At 47.3% G+C, this 17305-nt stretch overlaps 1 protein-coding gene across 1 annotated transcript in view; it reads left to right on the top strand.

Annotated features, from left to right (window-relative positions):
- The window catches only part of ltbp3 (latent transforming growth factor beta binding protein 3), a 41770-nt gene that overhangs the window by 7988 nt on the left and 16477 nt on the right, over positions 1 to 17305 (top strand). Inside the window, 6 exon segments of the mRNA XM_060055668.1 lie at positions 11786 to 12058; positions 12468 to 12619; positions 13967 to 14072; positions 16999 to 17085; positions 17189 to 17254; positions 17257 to 17305. The exon segment at positions 17257 to 17305 is cut by the window's right edge and continues 29 nt beyond it. Coding sequence (XP_059911651.1) covers positions 11786 to 12058; positions 12468 to 12619; positions 13967 to 14072; positions 16999 to 17085; positions 17189 to 17254; positions 17257 to 17305 — 733 coding nt within the window.

Genomic DNA, 17305 nt, shown 5'->3' on the forward strand with positions numbered 1-17305 from the left:
GTTTATTGGGCCAGGGGATTCTAGCTTAAAGCTACGCCTGCTCTCTGTCGTATAATCCTTCTAAACAAATTACCTTTATTAGCTATTAGTGACTGGTCTTCATGATGTCTATCTATGATGCGTAATAATAATTGTTACTAGTATATGCTAAACGTTAACCTCCTAAGATGGCGCAATTTGATTGGTTCGCTATCTCGGGATATTGGGCAATATCCCATGATAGAGATCACAAACTCTGGATATTATGGGGAGCGCGCGTGACGGTCGTCTCGTCACGCTAATAAAAACAATTAAATCCCGGCAAAAGTGTTATCTTGATTATTTTTGGAGTGTTCACGTGTGATATACTAAAACAATTAACAGGCTCTTGGAATAGTGGGCTCTGTGAATAGTGGGAAATAGCCCCCTCGACCTTCAAACTCAGGGGCTATTCCCCACTATTCACCAGGCTTTTTAGCACTCCCAACGGTTTATTATTGCAGGTCCGCTTTCTTATTTATCGACATTATCTCCTGTATTCTAATCCATGGCTGAGGAAGTTTTTGGGTGTGTGTATGTCTGTGATTTTTACAGCTATAAGTCAATGTATCTCTAAAGCCAAAGACAAATTTCCACAAGTTAATAATAAAGAGCCCTAATAAATAGAAGCTCGACGTGACCAGAGCTAGAATCTTGGACTTCCTAATCTACCTGTTCAGGAGGCGGAAGATGTAGCTTCAGGGGTCAAAGGTGAAGCTCTGGTCAAGTCCCAGTGGGGTTTATGATGGTGGGGGGGGAATAAGATAGACCGGGAGGTATGAATTTGTCACATAACTCCTGGATAGCACAACTGTCAGCGCTCTCTTAACCCTAGGGGCCTCCGTTTGGTTCCTATAAACACCACTTGAACTTACCCAGAAGAGCCAAGGTTTGTCTTCTGGGCAAGTTCAAGTTGTGTGATTGGTTCAATGGGTGGTGGGGCGGGGCCAGGCCATACCCTGGTGAGGTGTCCGTCACAATCCTGCAAAATCACTGTCAGCGATCTCTATACCTGGTCTCCCTAGAGGTCTCCTCCTCCTTCCCTAAACCTCTCAGCTTCAGCAGACGGTCATTAGATGACATCATGCACGTCTCTGCCAAGATTCTGACTTTCTCTCTCACTCTGATTCGCTCTCTCTCCCAACCTCTCTGTCTCACTCTCTTTCGCTCTCTTTTGCTCTGTCTTTCATTCTGTATTTCTTTCTCTCTTTCGCTCTCTCTGTCCCTGTCTCGGTCTCTCTCTCTCTATCTGTCTCTCTCTCGCTCGCTCCAAAAACAACCATGCCATTGCCACAAGGGGGGGTGGAGGTGGACTAACCCATGGATATGGAAACCGCAATGCATTTTTCATTGACATGTCAAATAAAAAAGCTCACACGCAACAAGCACTTTACTTTGGATCCCTTGGACTCAGTGACAGGTTTGTCGGTTATTTGAGTTATTGTTTCTATTTTTACACACTATCCATGCATTTTTGTATTTCGCTTTTATTTCATTCAAGTCAAACAGCAGATGTTTTCATGCAGAGCAATGTGAGTTAACTTCAGGTAATTTAGGTACCAGTAGGGGATAGGAGGAGCTCAAATCTCCCTAAACAATGACAGACTTACTGACAGACAAGCAGGGACAAACATAGACTGATAGGCAGGCAGACAGGCCAGACAGAGAGATTCAAATACAAGTTGAAAAAAAAACAAGACACCAAGGTAGAGAGGCAGGTAGACACAGAGATAAAGCAGTTTATATCATTTATTCATTTTAATTGGCTCAATTTATATTTTTTGCATGGAAAGGAAAACGACCACAATTCCAAACCAGTAACCTTCCAAAACATCAACCAGCCAAAGACATACTTTGTTGGTTTCACGTAACACTTTCAATAACAAACCGACCTGAGCGTGAGGAATGCACCCGGTCAATGATGATATACAGGCTCACTCTCAGGGTTGGAAAATTCACATGATCACTATTTGATTTTCAGCTATGACTGTGAAAACATTCAGTAAAGGATTACAGATGTTTGGCCTAATGGAGTTCTCGAAGGGAAAATGTGCATACATTGGGGATCAAACCCAGTACCTTTTGGTTGGGATTCCAAAACTAAAACAACTTCACTATTCTGGCCTTGAACACATCCAATACATTTTTTAATATAGCAAATGCTTTCATCCAAATAAACAACACAGACAGAGTTCATTAAGAGGAGCAGGTAGGGGTCATTCATCTGGCTCAAGGCTCAGACATTCAGGATTTAATCCCGGGACCCTTGTCGGTTAGGGGGTGTCCACCCTCACCACGGCTCTGTGTGCGCACGTCCCGTACAGCACAAACACTGAGGCGTCAGTGCGTGACGCTCCTGTGACCATGGGTGTTCTGGGAGCATTGTGAACTCTGGCTGGCGAAGCCATCATTGTTGGGGCACCATTACTGCGGTCAATCGACTCAACCCCCTAAACTTCTCCACCGTGTGTTGCTGAGGGGGAAGCCAGGCAGCATAAGGCCGTTTGGGGAGCATATTTCGGGAAAAGGGACCTGCAAGTTTGTAATACTTTTATTATTATTTTTTTTTTTAACTTTTTCTAGGAGGGCCACCACTTGTTATGTCATTCAGTCCCAAACGCCTGGCAGCTCTGTAAGCCTCTGAGCCACTTCATGGGCTCCGTATGCTCCCATGTGGTCCGCTCCCAGCCCACAGGCCTTAGCGGGGCGTGGGCGTATTTGGGCCCGCGGTTTGCTTGCTGCGTTGGACCGTAAATGGAAGCGCGTCACGAAATATGAAAAAATAGCACTTTCCACCCGCTGCCACTCCGCGCGTCACAGACGCCTATCTCCCCTCCGTCACAGAGGCTGGTCCCGCCCCTCTCTGCTCTCTGATTGGGGCCCTGAAGGGGGCCTGGCAGCCAGGGAGATGCAGGCAGTCAGGGAGACGACTTTATGATGGCGTTAGCTGGAGGAAGAACCCTCGTCCCACCGGAAGGACTAATGACTTATTCTTACATTATTTGTACATTCAGAGCTGCTTGAATCAACAAGGATACCAGGAACGAGGCCGCCTCGCCGTCAGACAAAATCCAAAAGGTGTTATGTCAACTGGATTCGGAAGATCTATTCCTTTTTTTTTTGCCCTCCAGTATTTAGTGAAAGCAAACTTCCCAAACACTTCTCTCTCCACCCAGTGTGCTGTGAGGCGTTTGAACTTGAGCCCTAAGAGCTATAATTTGTTGTTTTTTGTACAGGGGAATGTTTGAGCTGGGCGGGGGCAGCTGTGGCTGAGCGCTGAGCGGTGCGCTGCTGGGGGAGGCGTGATAGACAGACAGTCAGAGAGACAGAAAGACAGGCAGACAGACAGACAGAGAGACAGATGCAGGCAGGTGGTCACGGCTCGGGCTACGGACAACCACTGTATTTCTCCTCTCCTTCATTCAGATAAATGGTATTTTTCCCCCCTGGAATAGGTTTTGTTTGCAAGTTTCCGACTCTGCTACAGTGTGTTTATGGACATATCATGGCTCAGTGCGCCCGCCAGGGAAACTGTGCTTCCTGCTGCTTTTACATTCTTGCTGTACCGTTGTCTTGTTCTCACTCTCTCTCACTCCCCCTTTTGTACTCACTTGACATCTGATATTTCAAAGCAACCTCTCTCTTGCACTCTGTGTCCCCGTCTCTGTCTCCCTAACTCTCACTCACTCACTCTCTGCCTCCCCTGTCTAGACTCTCTCTCTCTCTCTCTCTCTCTCTCTCTCTCTCTCTCTCTCTCTCTCTCTCTCTCTCTCTCTCTCTCTGCATACTGTCTCAGTGAACATTTATATGTTGTAATGTGTCCTCTTAACATTGTTGAGATACCTTTCAACTTGGCCAGCACGGCACCAACTGCTCCTGCTCTGTGTCTCAGCCTACCGCAGGAGAGCTCGCCTCGGAGCGCTCCACTACGGCCCACGCTCTCACCGCTCATCTGACGCACGGATCGAATTTGATTTGAATTGAAACATGACGTTACAAGGAAGGAACTCTTTCTGTTTTTAGACGTTTGGAACTCTCTCCCTCTCTGTCTCCCTGAGGTCCCGTTGGTCGGACCTCCTGATCCCGACCAGGACCCATCACCGCTGAATCATGACCAGGAGGTCTTCAGTGGATTGGTTAGAAATAGACAATGACAGACAGTCTGACTGTAATGCAGGAACAAACAGAAAGACAAATAAGTAGACAGACAGACAGACAGACAGATAAGCATGCAGACAGACAGGTGCACAGACAAATGACAGACAGCAAGGGAAACAGGAAGGTACACGCAGACAGAAAGGCAGACAGACATGCCGTTGCTGGCAGTTATGAATTCATTTGAATTGGCTCAGATTCAATGGACATTTTTTAGCATGGAACTTAAGAAATACAAATAAACCTCACGAACCACAACCAGCCAACGACCAGCCAACTTTGTTGGCTGCACATACCACCAAGCGAACCCAACCTGCCTAACACTTTTAATGACACACCGGCCCGAGTGTAAGGAATGCACCTGGTCAATGAAGATATACAGGCTCACTCTCATAGTTGGAAAATTCACATTATCACTATTTGATTTTCAGCCATGACTGTGAAAACTTTCTGCAAAGGATTACAGAGGATTGGGCTAATGGAGTTGTTAAAGGGAAGATCAACCCTGAAGGTTAAATCACTCTTCATTTCAGGGAGGATTTTCCCAAGAGTTTTTGGCTACCATGAGCTCAACACTGCGTCTGTCCCCTTATCTCACCACCGTCTAACTATAGTATCATCAACACATCAACAAACACACACACACACATACACACCAACACATGTATGGACCTGCACACACACGTACGAGCGCATGCCAACACACACACACACACACACACACACACACACACACAAGCACCATCTACTCATAGTTACTAGCTAACATAACTACTATGTAAAATAATTACGGTTACAATTGTTTGCTTGGCTTCTTTTTTACACTCAAAGGAAGGATTTATTTTCAATGGGAAGATTTCAAAAACATGTAAGAACTGAAATAAATTCAAATTAAATTTCAAGATACAGTGTACAGTATAAATGACACCTCGTGGGTGCATGCGTGGCCATGATGGACTGGTGTCTGAAAGGGTGACGGCCGCAGCGATGAGATGTCTACCGTGACACAGCAATTAAGAGCCTGTATAATTACGGGATTGTTTTTAGAAAAGCGCATGGTTTCAGAGAGAGTGTACGGTGGAGTGTGCTGTGACCCCTGGGTTCCCCGGCGTCTGCACTAGGCCAGATGGCGGCGGCGGCGGTGTCGTCGGAAGCTGTAGTTCACTTCCTCCGATGTGCCGGGGAAGCCCCTCTCAAACTGTGTTAGCTGTCACCATGACGACACCATGAATCTTGGGATCACGACGAACTACAGAGGCATTACGCTAACAGCAATCGCGGCAAAAACCTACAACCTGATGCTACTAAACAGAGTACGCCCAGAGATTGACCCCATACTGAGGAAGAATCAAAATGGTTTTAGAGCAAACAGATCTACCTCGGGACAGATACTGACCATTCGTAGGATGTTAGAAGGAGTAAATGCAAAAAACCTTCCAGCAACTCTTCTGTTTGTCGACTTCTCGAAAGCCTTTGACTCCATCCACCGTGGAAAAATGGAGGAGATCCTTACTGCATATGGAATACCAAAGGAAACAGTAGACGCCATCATGATGCTGTATAAAAACACTAGGTCTATGGTGCGCTCTCCCGATGGAGACACGGATTTCTTTGACATCACCACCGGAGTCCTACAAGGAGACACCTTGGCCCCCTTCCTATTCATCATCTGCCTGGACTATGTGCTTAGAAAAGCCCTCGACGATAACCTGGAACTTGGCTTTACACTCACCGAACGAAGAAGTAGGCGACATCCAGCTCAAAAGATCACAGACGCTGACTATGCCGATGATATTGCAATACTCACAGATTACCTTGGAAATGCAACATCACTCCTTCATGGCATTGAAAAGCTAGCTAAAGAAATCGGACTCTACGTAAATGCCGTCAAAACAGAATTCATATGCCTGAATCAAGATGCATCGGCAGGTATGAGCTGTCTGAGTGGCGAAAAGATCAAACGGGTGGACGATTTTAAGTACCTGGGCAGTTACATCGCCTCGACCAAACGTGATGTCGACATCAGACTCGGAAAAGCATGGGGAGCACTCAAAGGAATGGATAAAATCTGGAAATCGAACCTCCCAGACAAACTCAAGAGAAACTTCTTCAGGGCAACAGTGGAATCCGTCCTCACATATGGCTCTACCACCTGGACCCTAACATCTAAACTGGAGAAGAAGATAGATGGGGCCTACACCCGTATGCTCCGTGCAGCTCTAAACAGATCATGGCGTGACCATCCGACGAACAAGGAACTCTATGCCAACATTCCACCCATCAGCCAATCCATCAGACTACAGAGACTTCGCTTCGCCGGACATTGCTGGCGGAATAAGGAAGAACTGGCGGGAAAAGTGCTGCTCTGGTCGCCCTCCCATGGAAGAAGATCACAAGGCCGCCCCAAGAGAACCTACCCTGAACAACTGGCAGATGACATTGGGTGCCACGCCGAAGAACTCCCCGCCCTAATGAGCGATAAGACGGAGTGGAAGAGGAGAGTGTCGATGCTTAGCCGAGCTAGCTCGACAAAATGAAAAATGAATGAATGATGACAACCGTGTATCAACCGTCGCTATGACAGCCGTGTATTGGCCAATCGCATCCCAATTCCCAGCTTGGCAACGGCGTAGTCTCCGAGACGGTGCATTAAGCAGTAGCTGTCTCTGAAACCACCCAGAACGTCTTATCGGTGTGGTTACATGTAGAGCGGAAACCCTCCTTCTATCCCCGTTCCAAACTGCCATGTAAGCCTGAGCCGGGTTTTGGAAACCTGGTCTCAAACTGGAAAGTATGGAAAGTATTCATCTTTTTGAAAACCTGTCTCTTCAGTAGGGACAATGAACCTTAAAAAAAAACAGCTTTCCACTAGCTTGGTATTTTTACCTTTCTCAGCCTCACTTTGTAACAAAGGAATTCCCAAACCCTGTAATCGTCACTTTACTGTCACTTTTATCAAACGGCCAGTCGGCCGCATATCGTGAGTTTCTGGAATAGACATCGGGGGTGGTTTCATTTTCTCTCCCTCTCTCTCTCTCTCTCCCTTTGTCCGATGGTCTGATCTCACTCTGACTGTTTTCCTGCCAAACAGACACTTTCCTGGGCTCCAACCTCTCCTACGCGCTCTACCTCTCCCTCCTCGCTCTAGCCTACATAATCCCCGTTTGGAAAGTAGCGGTTACCGCCCCTGTCTCTCTCTTGCGGTTCCTCCCTTTATTTTTGCGTCTGCAATCCTAATTTTACACCGCCAACCCCCACCACCACCTACCACCCACTCCCTTGCCCTGGCCGCTCCTTCCCTCCCCTAACGTTCCAAGTGGTACGCCCCGGACTGCGGTGGAGACGCGCGAGGTTGGAGTATTCGCTGGGTTGAGTCTCTCCTGTATGCTAGCCCCTGGCCTCCACCGCCACCCCCACCACAACGCTGGCAGCCACCAGCATGCTGCTACCTGCTTACCAGGGTTAGACCACGTGTATATAAAGCTCACGGAGGTGAAGCTATGCCAAGGCTCTGCTCACAGTGGATATCAGTGAGATGGATATCCCCTCGCCGTGGATATGTGCGTTTCTGATCTCCTTTAATGCTGGAAGGTGTTCATTCTCTCGCCACTTTTGTTTTAGGCATTGTAGAGACACTAAGCTGTAGACCAATGGGAATCCGATGGAATCCTGGTTTTTACAGAATCTTCTCTCTGGAATCTTTTCTCTGGATTATTCCCTATATTCCCTATTATCTAGACAAAATCTTGAATACTCCACTCTCGTAGATGTTTTTTTATAATTATTATTATCGTATTACGATTTAATCCAACAAATTCATATACAACTGCAGGGTTGATGTGTGTCTCTGGTGATTGGTGAATCTAATTGAATTGCAGAAAACATATTCAAGCATAGAATAATGAGTAACAGTAAAATAGCAGAGCAGCATTTGATTAGTTTAACATTCAGGGCAGTAAGTCAGTCAATTTCAAAATAATAATACATTCTTCAATACTTTCCTCAAACAACTTTTATTTCTAAACCCTGTGCTGCCATGTTTGTTATTCAGTGTATGTCTTTATTGGGATACTTTTGTCCTGTTTGGCTGATTACCTCTTTAGTGTGTGTGTGCGGGTGTGTGTGTGTGTGTGTGTGTGTGTGTGTGTGTGTGTGTGTGTGTGTGTGTGTGTGTGTGTGTGTGTGTGTGTGTGTGCGCGTGTGTGTGTGTTTGTGTGTGTGTGTGTGTGTGTGTGTGTGTGTGTGTGTGTGTGTGTGTGTGTGTGTGTGTGTGTGTGTGTGTGTGTGTGTGTGTGTGTGTGTGTGTGTGTGTGTGTGTGTGCGTGCGTGCGTGCGTGCGTGTGTGTGTGTGAAGATGTACCCGCTGTGATAAAAGTGATCTGGTCCCTCATTACGCTGTGGGCCAGACTGCCTGGCAGTTCACCCTGATCACTTCCATGTGTGCACGCTTGGCTCAGCCGTGAGCAGAGGCCTACCTCTCCTCTTTCTTCTCCTCTCCACTCCTGGCCTCTCCTCGCCTCTATACTCTCTTCTCCTCTCCTCTTCTCTCTCCACTCAACTCCTCACCTCTATCCTCTCTCCTCCTCTCTCCTCTCCTCTCCTCTCCTCTCCTCTCCTCTCCTCTCCTCTCCTCTCCTCTCCTCTCCTCTCCTCTCCTCTCCTCTCCTCTCCTCTCCTCTCCTCTCCTCTCCTCTCCTCTCCTCTCTCAACTCCACTCCTCACCTATCTCTAATCCTGGCCTCTCCTCTCCCCTCCTCTCCTCTCCTCTCCTCTCCACTCCTGGCCTTTCCTCTCCCCTCCCCTCCTCTCTTCTCCCCTCCTGGCCTCTCCTCTCATCTCCTCTCATCTCCTCTCCTCTCCACTCCTCTCCTCTCCTCTCCACTCCTCTCCTCTTGTCTCCTCTCCTCTCCTCTCCTCTCCTCTCCTCTCCTCTCCTCTCCTCTCCTCTCCTCTCCTCTCCTCTCCTCTCCTCTCCTCTCCTCTCTTCTCCTCTCTCTTCTCTTTAATTATCCTCCCCTATCCTGTCCTCCACTCTTCTCTTCTCCTCTCTTCTCATGTCTTCTCTTCTCATGTCTTCTCTTCTCCTCCCCTGATCTTTCATATTTTCTCCTCAACTCTGCTGTTCTCTCCTCTCCTTTCTTCTCTGCTCCTTACCGCAAATCTCCTCCATCTCCTCATCCTTGGTTGGCTGGGGCCCAAGTATCCAATGCTGCCGATAAATCAGTTGGAAACACGCTAGTGACCACAAGTTTCTTCCAAATTGATGGTAAAACCCTGTCAAAATGACCCCAGCCGACCTCTTCTCTCGAACTAAGCCGGTTAATTGGCCTGTTCGGCCCATTAATCCATCATCCCGACAGGCTTTCACATGGATTTGATCCAAAGTGAATTTTTTGGGGAAAAGCCATTGGTGGTTCTGCTAGTATGACTTTATGAATGAAGCTCTGGAAACCATTGAGGTCTGCTGAGACATATTGCGCACCTTATCAGTACTGTACATTAGTGTTGCACGATACCAAAATTATGACTTCCATCTCACTATGGTTTAACTTTCAGCAGCTTGGTCCTTTCCTGCTTTTTGAGCAAATTACGTTAATAAATTAATTCTACAGATCAGAGAATTGTATTCCGATTGATGCGTATTAATATATATAATACGCCTCAATCGGAATACAATTTTCTGATCGGAATAGAATTCCATGCGGAATAGAAGAGGTGGTGTAGTCCGCTATAATCGACGTGTATACACTTATTCTGATTGGTTTGGGTTGGGTGAGGCTAGTTTTTAACTAAGAGAGACGGCATCAGCCATCAGTAGTTCACAATTGGTCCGTTGGTACTTTTATGCACACCGAACTAGACCGCTGTCAAGGGAAGTGGATTTTTTGCCTGATTCATGTCTCTCTTACCACTCCACAAGTAGTCTGGTAACTTATCAACCCCAGCGTGTCCGGTTGCTAAGCGACATCAACGTCTTTGGCAGACTATTTCTCTGCTGATCAACACTACGAATGGTAAATGTAAAAAGACACACCGTTTGAAGATATTGTTTCGTTTTGGCAAGGAGCCGTGTAATTAGCGGGAAAATGTATAGAACGTCGCCGGTCATTATCGAAAATAATAGCCTTCAGGGCGAAGCAAGACACCTCCGCTTCGCGTCGGGGTCCGGTTCGCCCTGTCTGGGCTTATTTTTCCGACAATGACCGGCGTTCTGTACAACATTATCCCTTACATATATCATTTAAGTCCAGACCAACAAAACGGTTGTGCGTGAGAGGAATACGGACGTACGCCTACCACTTTTGTAAATGCCATATATAGTATATTCGGATTTGCATGATAGGAATAGATCTATTCCGATTAGAAATCTAATCCGATCAGGAGTTTCAATAGCCGCGTTTACATGGACACTTCTGATCCGTTATAAACAATAACTCCATATTTCACTTCTCCCTTCTTTTTCTCCGCAAGCCGAGGAATGTCGGCAAGCCCTTCCGAACCTGTCGCCATCTCGTTTCCTCTCAGGCCCTGTCCACACTAACCCGGGTAAATCTTAGCCCTTCCGCACAACTGTTCAAAAAATCAAAATCATTTCTGTGTGGAACGTGGAGGCAAACCATTCCGAAAAGGATATGAAAACGATAGTGTGGTGTGGACAGAGATCGTTTACATTGCGAATGTGGGTTTTATATTTACCTGGGTTAGTGTGGACACGGCCTCACTCACTCGCTCAGTGAACTGCCTGCTGCTGCTGGGGCTGAGTGAGAGCTGAGGGGCACGCCCACTGACTAGCCTGACTGCAAGGAGTATGACTGAGAGTTGATGTTGCTTGTGTGAAAGTCCTTCCGTTCAAAGTCTTTTTTGCTTTCATATTTTCTCCTTTTTTTAAAGAAAAGTGTTCGTTTTTTTATAAAAGTATCGATACTCAAAGAATTAGCGTATCGTATTGTTTTTTGCGTGAAGGTATCGTGTTACCTTTCTAGTATCGTTATACCGTGCAACACTACTGTACATGCAACAGATGTGTTGGTTACATGTGGCAGATATTATCTAATATATTTCTCCATTATATATGGTAAAATATATTCTTCCACCATTTGTCCATTTAAACTGTGGACCCAATGAGCTTCTAGAATCCTCTATTGGATTTCGTAATCCTGCAAAAAATAAAGAAATCTTCCTTCTAGAATGATTTCTCCATTGTATCTCTAGAATTGTCTCCCTCAAACCCCTTTCCTGGTTATTCTTCGGAATGTTCTGTTTACAAGCTTCCTTTGAGGATTTCATCTCTAGAATCATCACTTGGATCCTCCTCCTGAAACATTATCTCTGTCATCTAACTTCAAGAATATTCTCCTGAAACGTCTCCAAAAAATGGCTCATGGATGGAATCTTTTCCAGAATCCTTCGCTAGAATATTTAGAAAATCGATCTCCTCGCTTGATTGCCCATTCTGGAAACCTCGTTCTAGAATCCTCCTACTAGAATCGATCCACCACTTTCCATACATAATCCTCTCTAGGAACGTCTGTCAATTATTCTCTTCTAGAATCCCCCTCTTCTAGAATCTCACCATTTCAACCCCGTCCCCCTCCCCCTCTTCCCCCTCCAGTGGTGTGCCCTCTGACCTGTCTGAATGGGGGCGTGTGCGGCTCCAGGACTCACTGCCAGTGTCCGGCCGGCTTCACGGGTCGGCTCTGCCAGTACACCAGCCAGCAGAGCCAGCAGGCCCAGGCGGCGTGGGGCAATAAGCAGCCCGTCTACCCCGTGTCGGTGAAGACGGACGGGAAGAAGCAGGGTGACCAGTCGGGCCTGGGGCGCGGCCAGCTGACACACTCCGTCTTCACCCTCCCTCTGGCCCAGGGGGGGGCGCACTCCTCAGAAGGTACTCGCGGTTCATTGAGTCACTCTGTTAGGCTCCAGTCCAGTCAAATCAATTTCTCTCTCTCTTTCTCTCTCTCTCTCTTTCTCTCTCTCTCTCTCTCTCTCTCTCTCTCTCTCTCTCTCTCTCTCTCTCTCTCTCTCTCTCTCTCTTGCTCTCTCTCTCTCTCTCTCTCTCTCTCTCTCTCTCTCTCTCTTCTCTCTCTCTCTCTCTCTCTCTTGCTCTCTCTCTCTCTCTCTCTCTCTCTCTCTCTCTCTCTCTCTCTCTCTCTCTCTCTCTCTCTCTCCCTCGCTCGCTCTCGCTCTCGCTCTCTCTGACGTATTCGATGACTAGTTTGAGGTCATTGTTGTTACCAGATCCCTCCCTCGGTGAAGCCTGGTGGTTTTGGTTGGGTTGACATTGTGTTTTTCAGTGCAGATCAATGTGCGTGTTCACCACAACACCGACACCTCCGTGGTCATCCATCCCCTGGACCAATCAGACGTCACGATCCCCAGCAAGACCGTGACGCAGAGACACAAGCCGAAGGGGCGGTGCTTTCAGGAGACCACGCCCAAACAAGCCGTGAGAACCAATCAGATGCATTAGTGATAAACAGGCCTTGAATTTGCATTTCTGTTGCTTTTTTCCATGACTCGTCGCGGTCTGCAACTTTGCATGACTCTTCTTATTTTAAAGGATTGCCCCAGTTTGATCCCTAGGTTTATCGTTTATTAAGATTGTGCCTGTATTAGGCTGTGTTAGGCTACCAATTGCACGCTGTCAAAATAATTCAGCAATTCCCTAATTTCACAATGTCTGACTCATGCGCTGAAGAGTTTTATGAAAGAGGACCATTTGGTCGACACCAATCCACCAAACTGGCAGGAATCCGAATACTATACAGAAGAAACTGAAATCAGAAGGGCAGAGAGAGATAGATTGAGGGAGCATGCAGACGCAACACAAATGTAATCCGGTACGGTCCATAAAATGAAATGAATATTCTGCACTCAGAATTTTGAATTATCACGGACGGATTTATGAAATAGACAATGTCAACAATTGACCTGGGCTCTTAGCCAAATCCTTTAACCTTAACCGCCTTAACCCTTAGCATGGAACTACACAAAATCTCTAATATCTAACAACTACATTCAACTATTTCAAACGTTATATTTCAGTTCTAACAAGTCAGTCCATTTCTCCCCTACACTTGCTACATCGACCATTATTTTCCATCCATAGGGTTTCCAGCAGTGTTTTTCAAACTGCTGTTCATCCAAGCTAATTCGGGCTTTTATCCCTGGGCTAAGCTGCAACACGAGACCGGCCTTCTCAAATGCATACACTTGGGGGCGAGGAAATGATTACTGTTTTTACTGGACCAACACGATGCTTTAGTGTGGACTGAGGAAGAGGAAAACAGAAGTTTTTCTCTCAAAGACCAACGCTAGTGTGGACGTTAGTTAGTGTGGACATGCCTCGATTCCTACATGTTTCCACTGGTATTATATCCTGGGAAATAGGATCCAGTTTGAACTGTCAGTGGATCAGATCAGATGTGTGTATGTGCGAGCTCCTTGTGTGACCTGGGTCTCTGCCCGTCTCTCTGTGTCTCCCCCTGTGTCTCCCCCTGTGTCTCCCCCTGTGTCTCCCCCTGTGTCTCCCCTGTGTCTCCCCCTGTGTCTCCCCTGTGTCTCCCCCTGGCTCCCCCCCTGTGTCTCCCCCTGGCTCTCCCCCTGTGTCTCCCCCTGGCTCCCCCCCTGTGTCTCCCCCTGGCTCCCCCCCTGTGTCTCCCCCTGGCTCTCCCCCTGTGTCTCCCCCTGTGTCTCCCCCTGTGTCTCCCCTGTGTCTCCCCCTGGCTCCCCCCCTGTGTCTCCCCCTGGCTCCCCCCCTGTGTCTCCCCCTGGCTCCCCCCTGGGTGTGCAGTGTAACAGCACCCCCCTGCCGGTGCTCACCAACCAGGAGGACTGCTGCGGCAGCGTGGGCAACTCCTGGGGGCAAAACAAGTGCTACCAGTGCCCCAAACTACCAAGTGAGTCCCCCACGCTATCTATATAGATGTGTGTGTGTGTATGTAACAACTGTACACTCAACTCTACTCGACTTTTTCACTCACCTCATCTGTTTTCCTCTTACTTCTCTCTTTTCTTCCCTCACTTTCTCTAGCTTTCTCCCTTCCTCTCCAATTCACTCACCCTCTCTGTCTGTTTATCAAAATGTCCTCCCTCTCTCTCTCTCTCTCTCTCTCTCTCTCTCTCTCTCTCTCTCTCTCTCTCTCTCTCTCTCCTTTTCCTCCCCCTCTGTCTCTCTATCTCACTTCTCTCTTTCTCCCTGTCTCTCTATCTCCCCCTCTGTTTCACTTTCTATATTCCCCTCTCTCTTTTTCCCTCTCTCCCTTTGTCTCTCTCTCCCTGGCACTATTTCTATCTCCCGCTCTGTCTCTTTCTCTTTCTATCTCCCCCTCCGTCTCTTTCTCTTTCTTACTCCTCTCTTCCAGTTCACCCTGTTTTCTCCCCCTGTCTCGCTGCCCCCTCCCCCTGTTTAACGGAGAGGGGGAAACACAGTGTGTAGTATTCTCTATCCTCTGCTCTCAGGTGTTTGTCTTGGTGTCTATTGTAGGAAATAAATACATTTTTCTGGAGATGCAACGAAGTCAGGGGCTGGCACCAACTACCCGACTCCAAGCCTGAGAGTTTATGACCTTGCAGGCTGGCACATAAACACGCCAGTGTTTGTGTTTGGGGGTGTGTGTGTGTGTGTGTGTGTGTGTGTGTGTGTGTGTGTGTGTGTGTGTGTGTGTGTGTGTGTGTGTGTGTGTGTGTGTGTGTGTGTGTGTGTGTGTGTGTGTGTGTGTGTGTGTGTGTGTGTGTGTGTGTGTGTGTGTGTGTGTGTGTGTGTGTGTGTGTGTGTGTGTGTGTGTGTGTGTGTGTGTGTGTGTGTGTGTGTGTGTGTGTGTGTGTGTGTGTGTGTGTGTGTGTGTGTGTTGTTGTGTAAATGTGTATGAGAGCGAGGAGGAGAGAGAGAGAGAGAGAGAGAGAGAGAGAGAGAGAGGATGGGCGACAGTTCAGACACTAAGGGAGACGAGGCAGGGGGAGAGAGAGCGAGGGAGACAAGGAAAGGGAGAGAGAGAGTACGATAAAAGACATGCAGAAAGTTAGTGCGATAGACTTTCACTTTCCTGGAAAGAAAGAACGAGATAGACGAGCTAGAGTGGGGGGGAAGGAGGGAGAGAGAGAGAGAGAATGAGAGAGAGAAGAAAAAGCGAGAGAGACGGCAGATGAGGTTAGAGATGCCAAGAGAGAGAGAGAGAGAGTGAGCACGAGCCACAAAGGGAGAGAGAGAGAGTATGGAACATACCATTTCAGCTCCGATGGCCCGGCTCAGTCATCACAGTGCGGAAGATTGAATTTCAAGAAAATATAATCTGCACGCTTTTTTCCACTCCGCCTTCGTCCCCGAGCTGAGTGACTCAGACCCGGCCTGATACGTCTGCTTCTACTCTGCACAGCCCCGCTCGCCCCGGCCTTTCTGCTGGGTTTTACGGCACCTGCACGATGTCTATTTTAATTCTTATTGTGTTTAAAAAAAAAGACAAAGTGGAAACCCAAAAACTCCCTAGAATATGTTATGATTCACAGATGGTAGACCTTACAGACGGACACAATGTTTGGTCGCATTTGTGAATATTATCATGATTGCAGATAAAATAACGATAAATATGACCCTTTACTCTCAATCTTCTTTATGAATTACGTGCTGTCCCAGCACCTTGTAGTGTACAGAATAGTAAAAGAGATGATAAAATTGTTTACATCAGAAACTCAAAGAGTGTCTATAAACCAAAAAAATGGGTTTATTGTTATAACAATAATGAACAGTGTATTCTAAAACTACGTTCACACTGCCACGCTGGTGGGTGATATACTTAGCAGACCAGGGAGTTCCTAGTGGCTACTGGCCCCTACCCTGCCAGCCCCAGACTACCTCCCCCTCGATTTCAACATTCTCTGTGAGCTCATAGCAGGGTCTGTTCCAAGCTCTGGGATTGAGAGTGCAGGCTTCTCTGCAGAGCTTTGACGAATGTGTAACCACAATACCACGACACGCAATGTGTCGTACAACTGTGTAAAACTCTGCACAGCTATTTTATTCCTGTTACATTGTGTGAGTGCCCTGGCCCAGGCATCGTTACATAATGTACTGTACAACTGTGTTGTGAAATGTTGGCTTGAGTTATTCCTTTGACATTGTTGTTTGATAAGGCCTTCATAGAAATTGTGAACGCCATCGTGTGTTAGTTAACTCAATAACAACCGTGGTTCTTCTTATTTTTTGTTTACTGTTTAAAGATAAGACGTCAACAGTAACGTAATCTGTTTGGTTTTTCTATCAAAATGTTTAAATGAAGAGGAAGAGAATGTAGAAGAGATAGTTTATGTATGGAGAGAAACATTTAAAGATAGAATATCTATTCTCCGACTCGGTGCAGTATAATGGCAGCCTTAGTGACTAATCTCATGTGAACGCACCAACAGATGTTTTGTTTATTACGATGAAAGACTGTGAAAACAATTATTTGTGGTATCCAAGAGATCCCCAGACTATAGACTAGTACTAGCTGCCAACTCTGGAGTTGGAAAGCAAATAAGGCTGACGTCATGGCCTAATTAGGCTGCTTTGGTTATTAGCTGTTCAGATAGTTAGCCGATTCTGCCGAACTGTAAGAGCTGAAGGGTAAATAAAGAACAGCTGGCCAGCGTGCAGAGCAAGTGGAGAGCGAGAGGTCAGCGCGGTCCAATCTGTCCTCAACACATAGTGCTGTCACAGTGAAGGACGCAGAGTCTGTCAGTGATTTAATAGAACCGTTCAACGACTGACGGTGACGTTGTCTCCCCCCGCCTCCGTCTTCACTCTGCCCCCTCTTCCCGTTCCCCTCATCCTGGGTTCCTTCACCTCAGACGCGTCGGTGAAGCACACCATCGTGGAGGACTACGGCTCCACCTGCCCTCAGGGCTACAAAAGGTTCAACAGCACCCACTGCCAAGGTAGGAGAACACTGGGGACCCTTCAACGCCTTAAAACTCTCAACGCTTGGGTGAGGTCTGAGCCGTGTTTCAATGCCGTGTCCTCTGTGTGTGTCCCCTGAAGACATCAACGAGTGCACCATGCAGGGCGTGTGTCAGAACGGCCAGTGTATGAACACCCTGGGCAGCTTCGGTGCTCCTGCAAGCACGGGCTGGTGCTCGACCGCAACCGCTGCGTGGG

This window comes from Gadus macrocephalus, chromosome 7 (assembly GCF_031168955.1).
Source record: "Gadus macrocephalus chromosome 7, ASM3116895v1".
Classification (NCBI taxonomy): domain Eukaryota; kingdom Metazoa; phylum Chordata; class Actinopteri; order Gadiformes; family Gadidae; genus Gadus; species Gadus macrocephalus.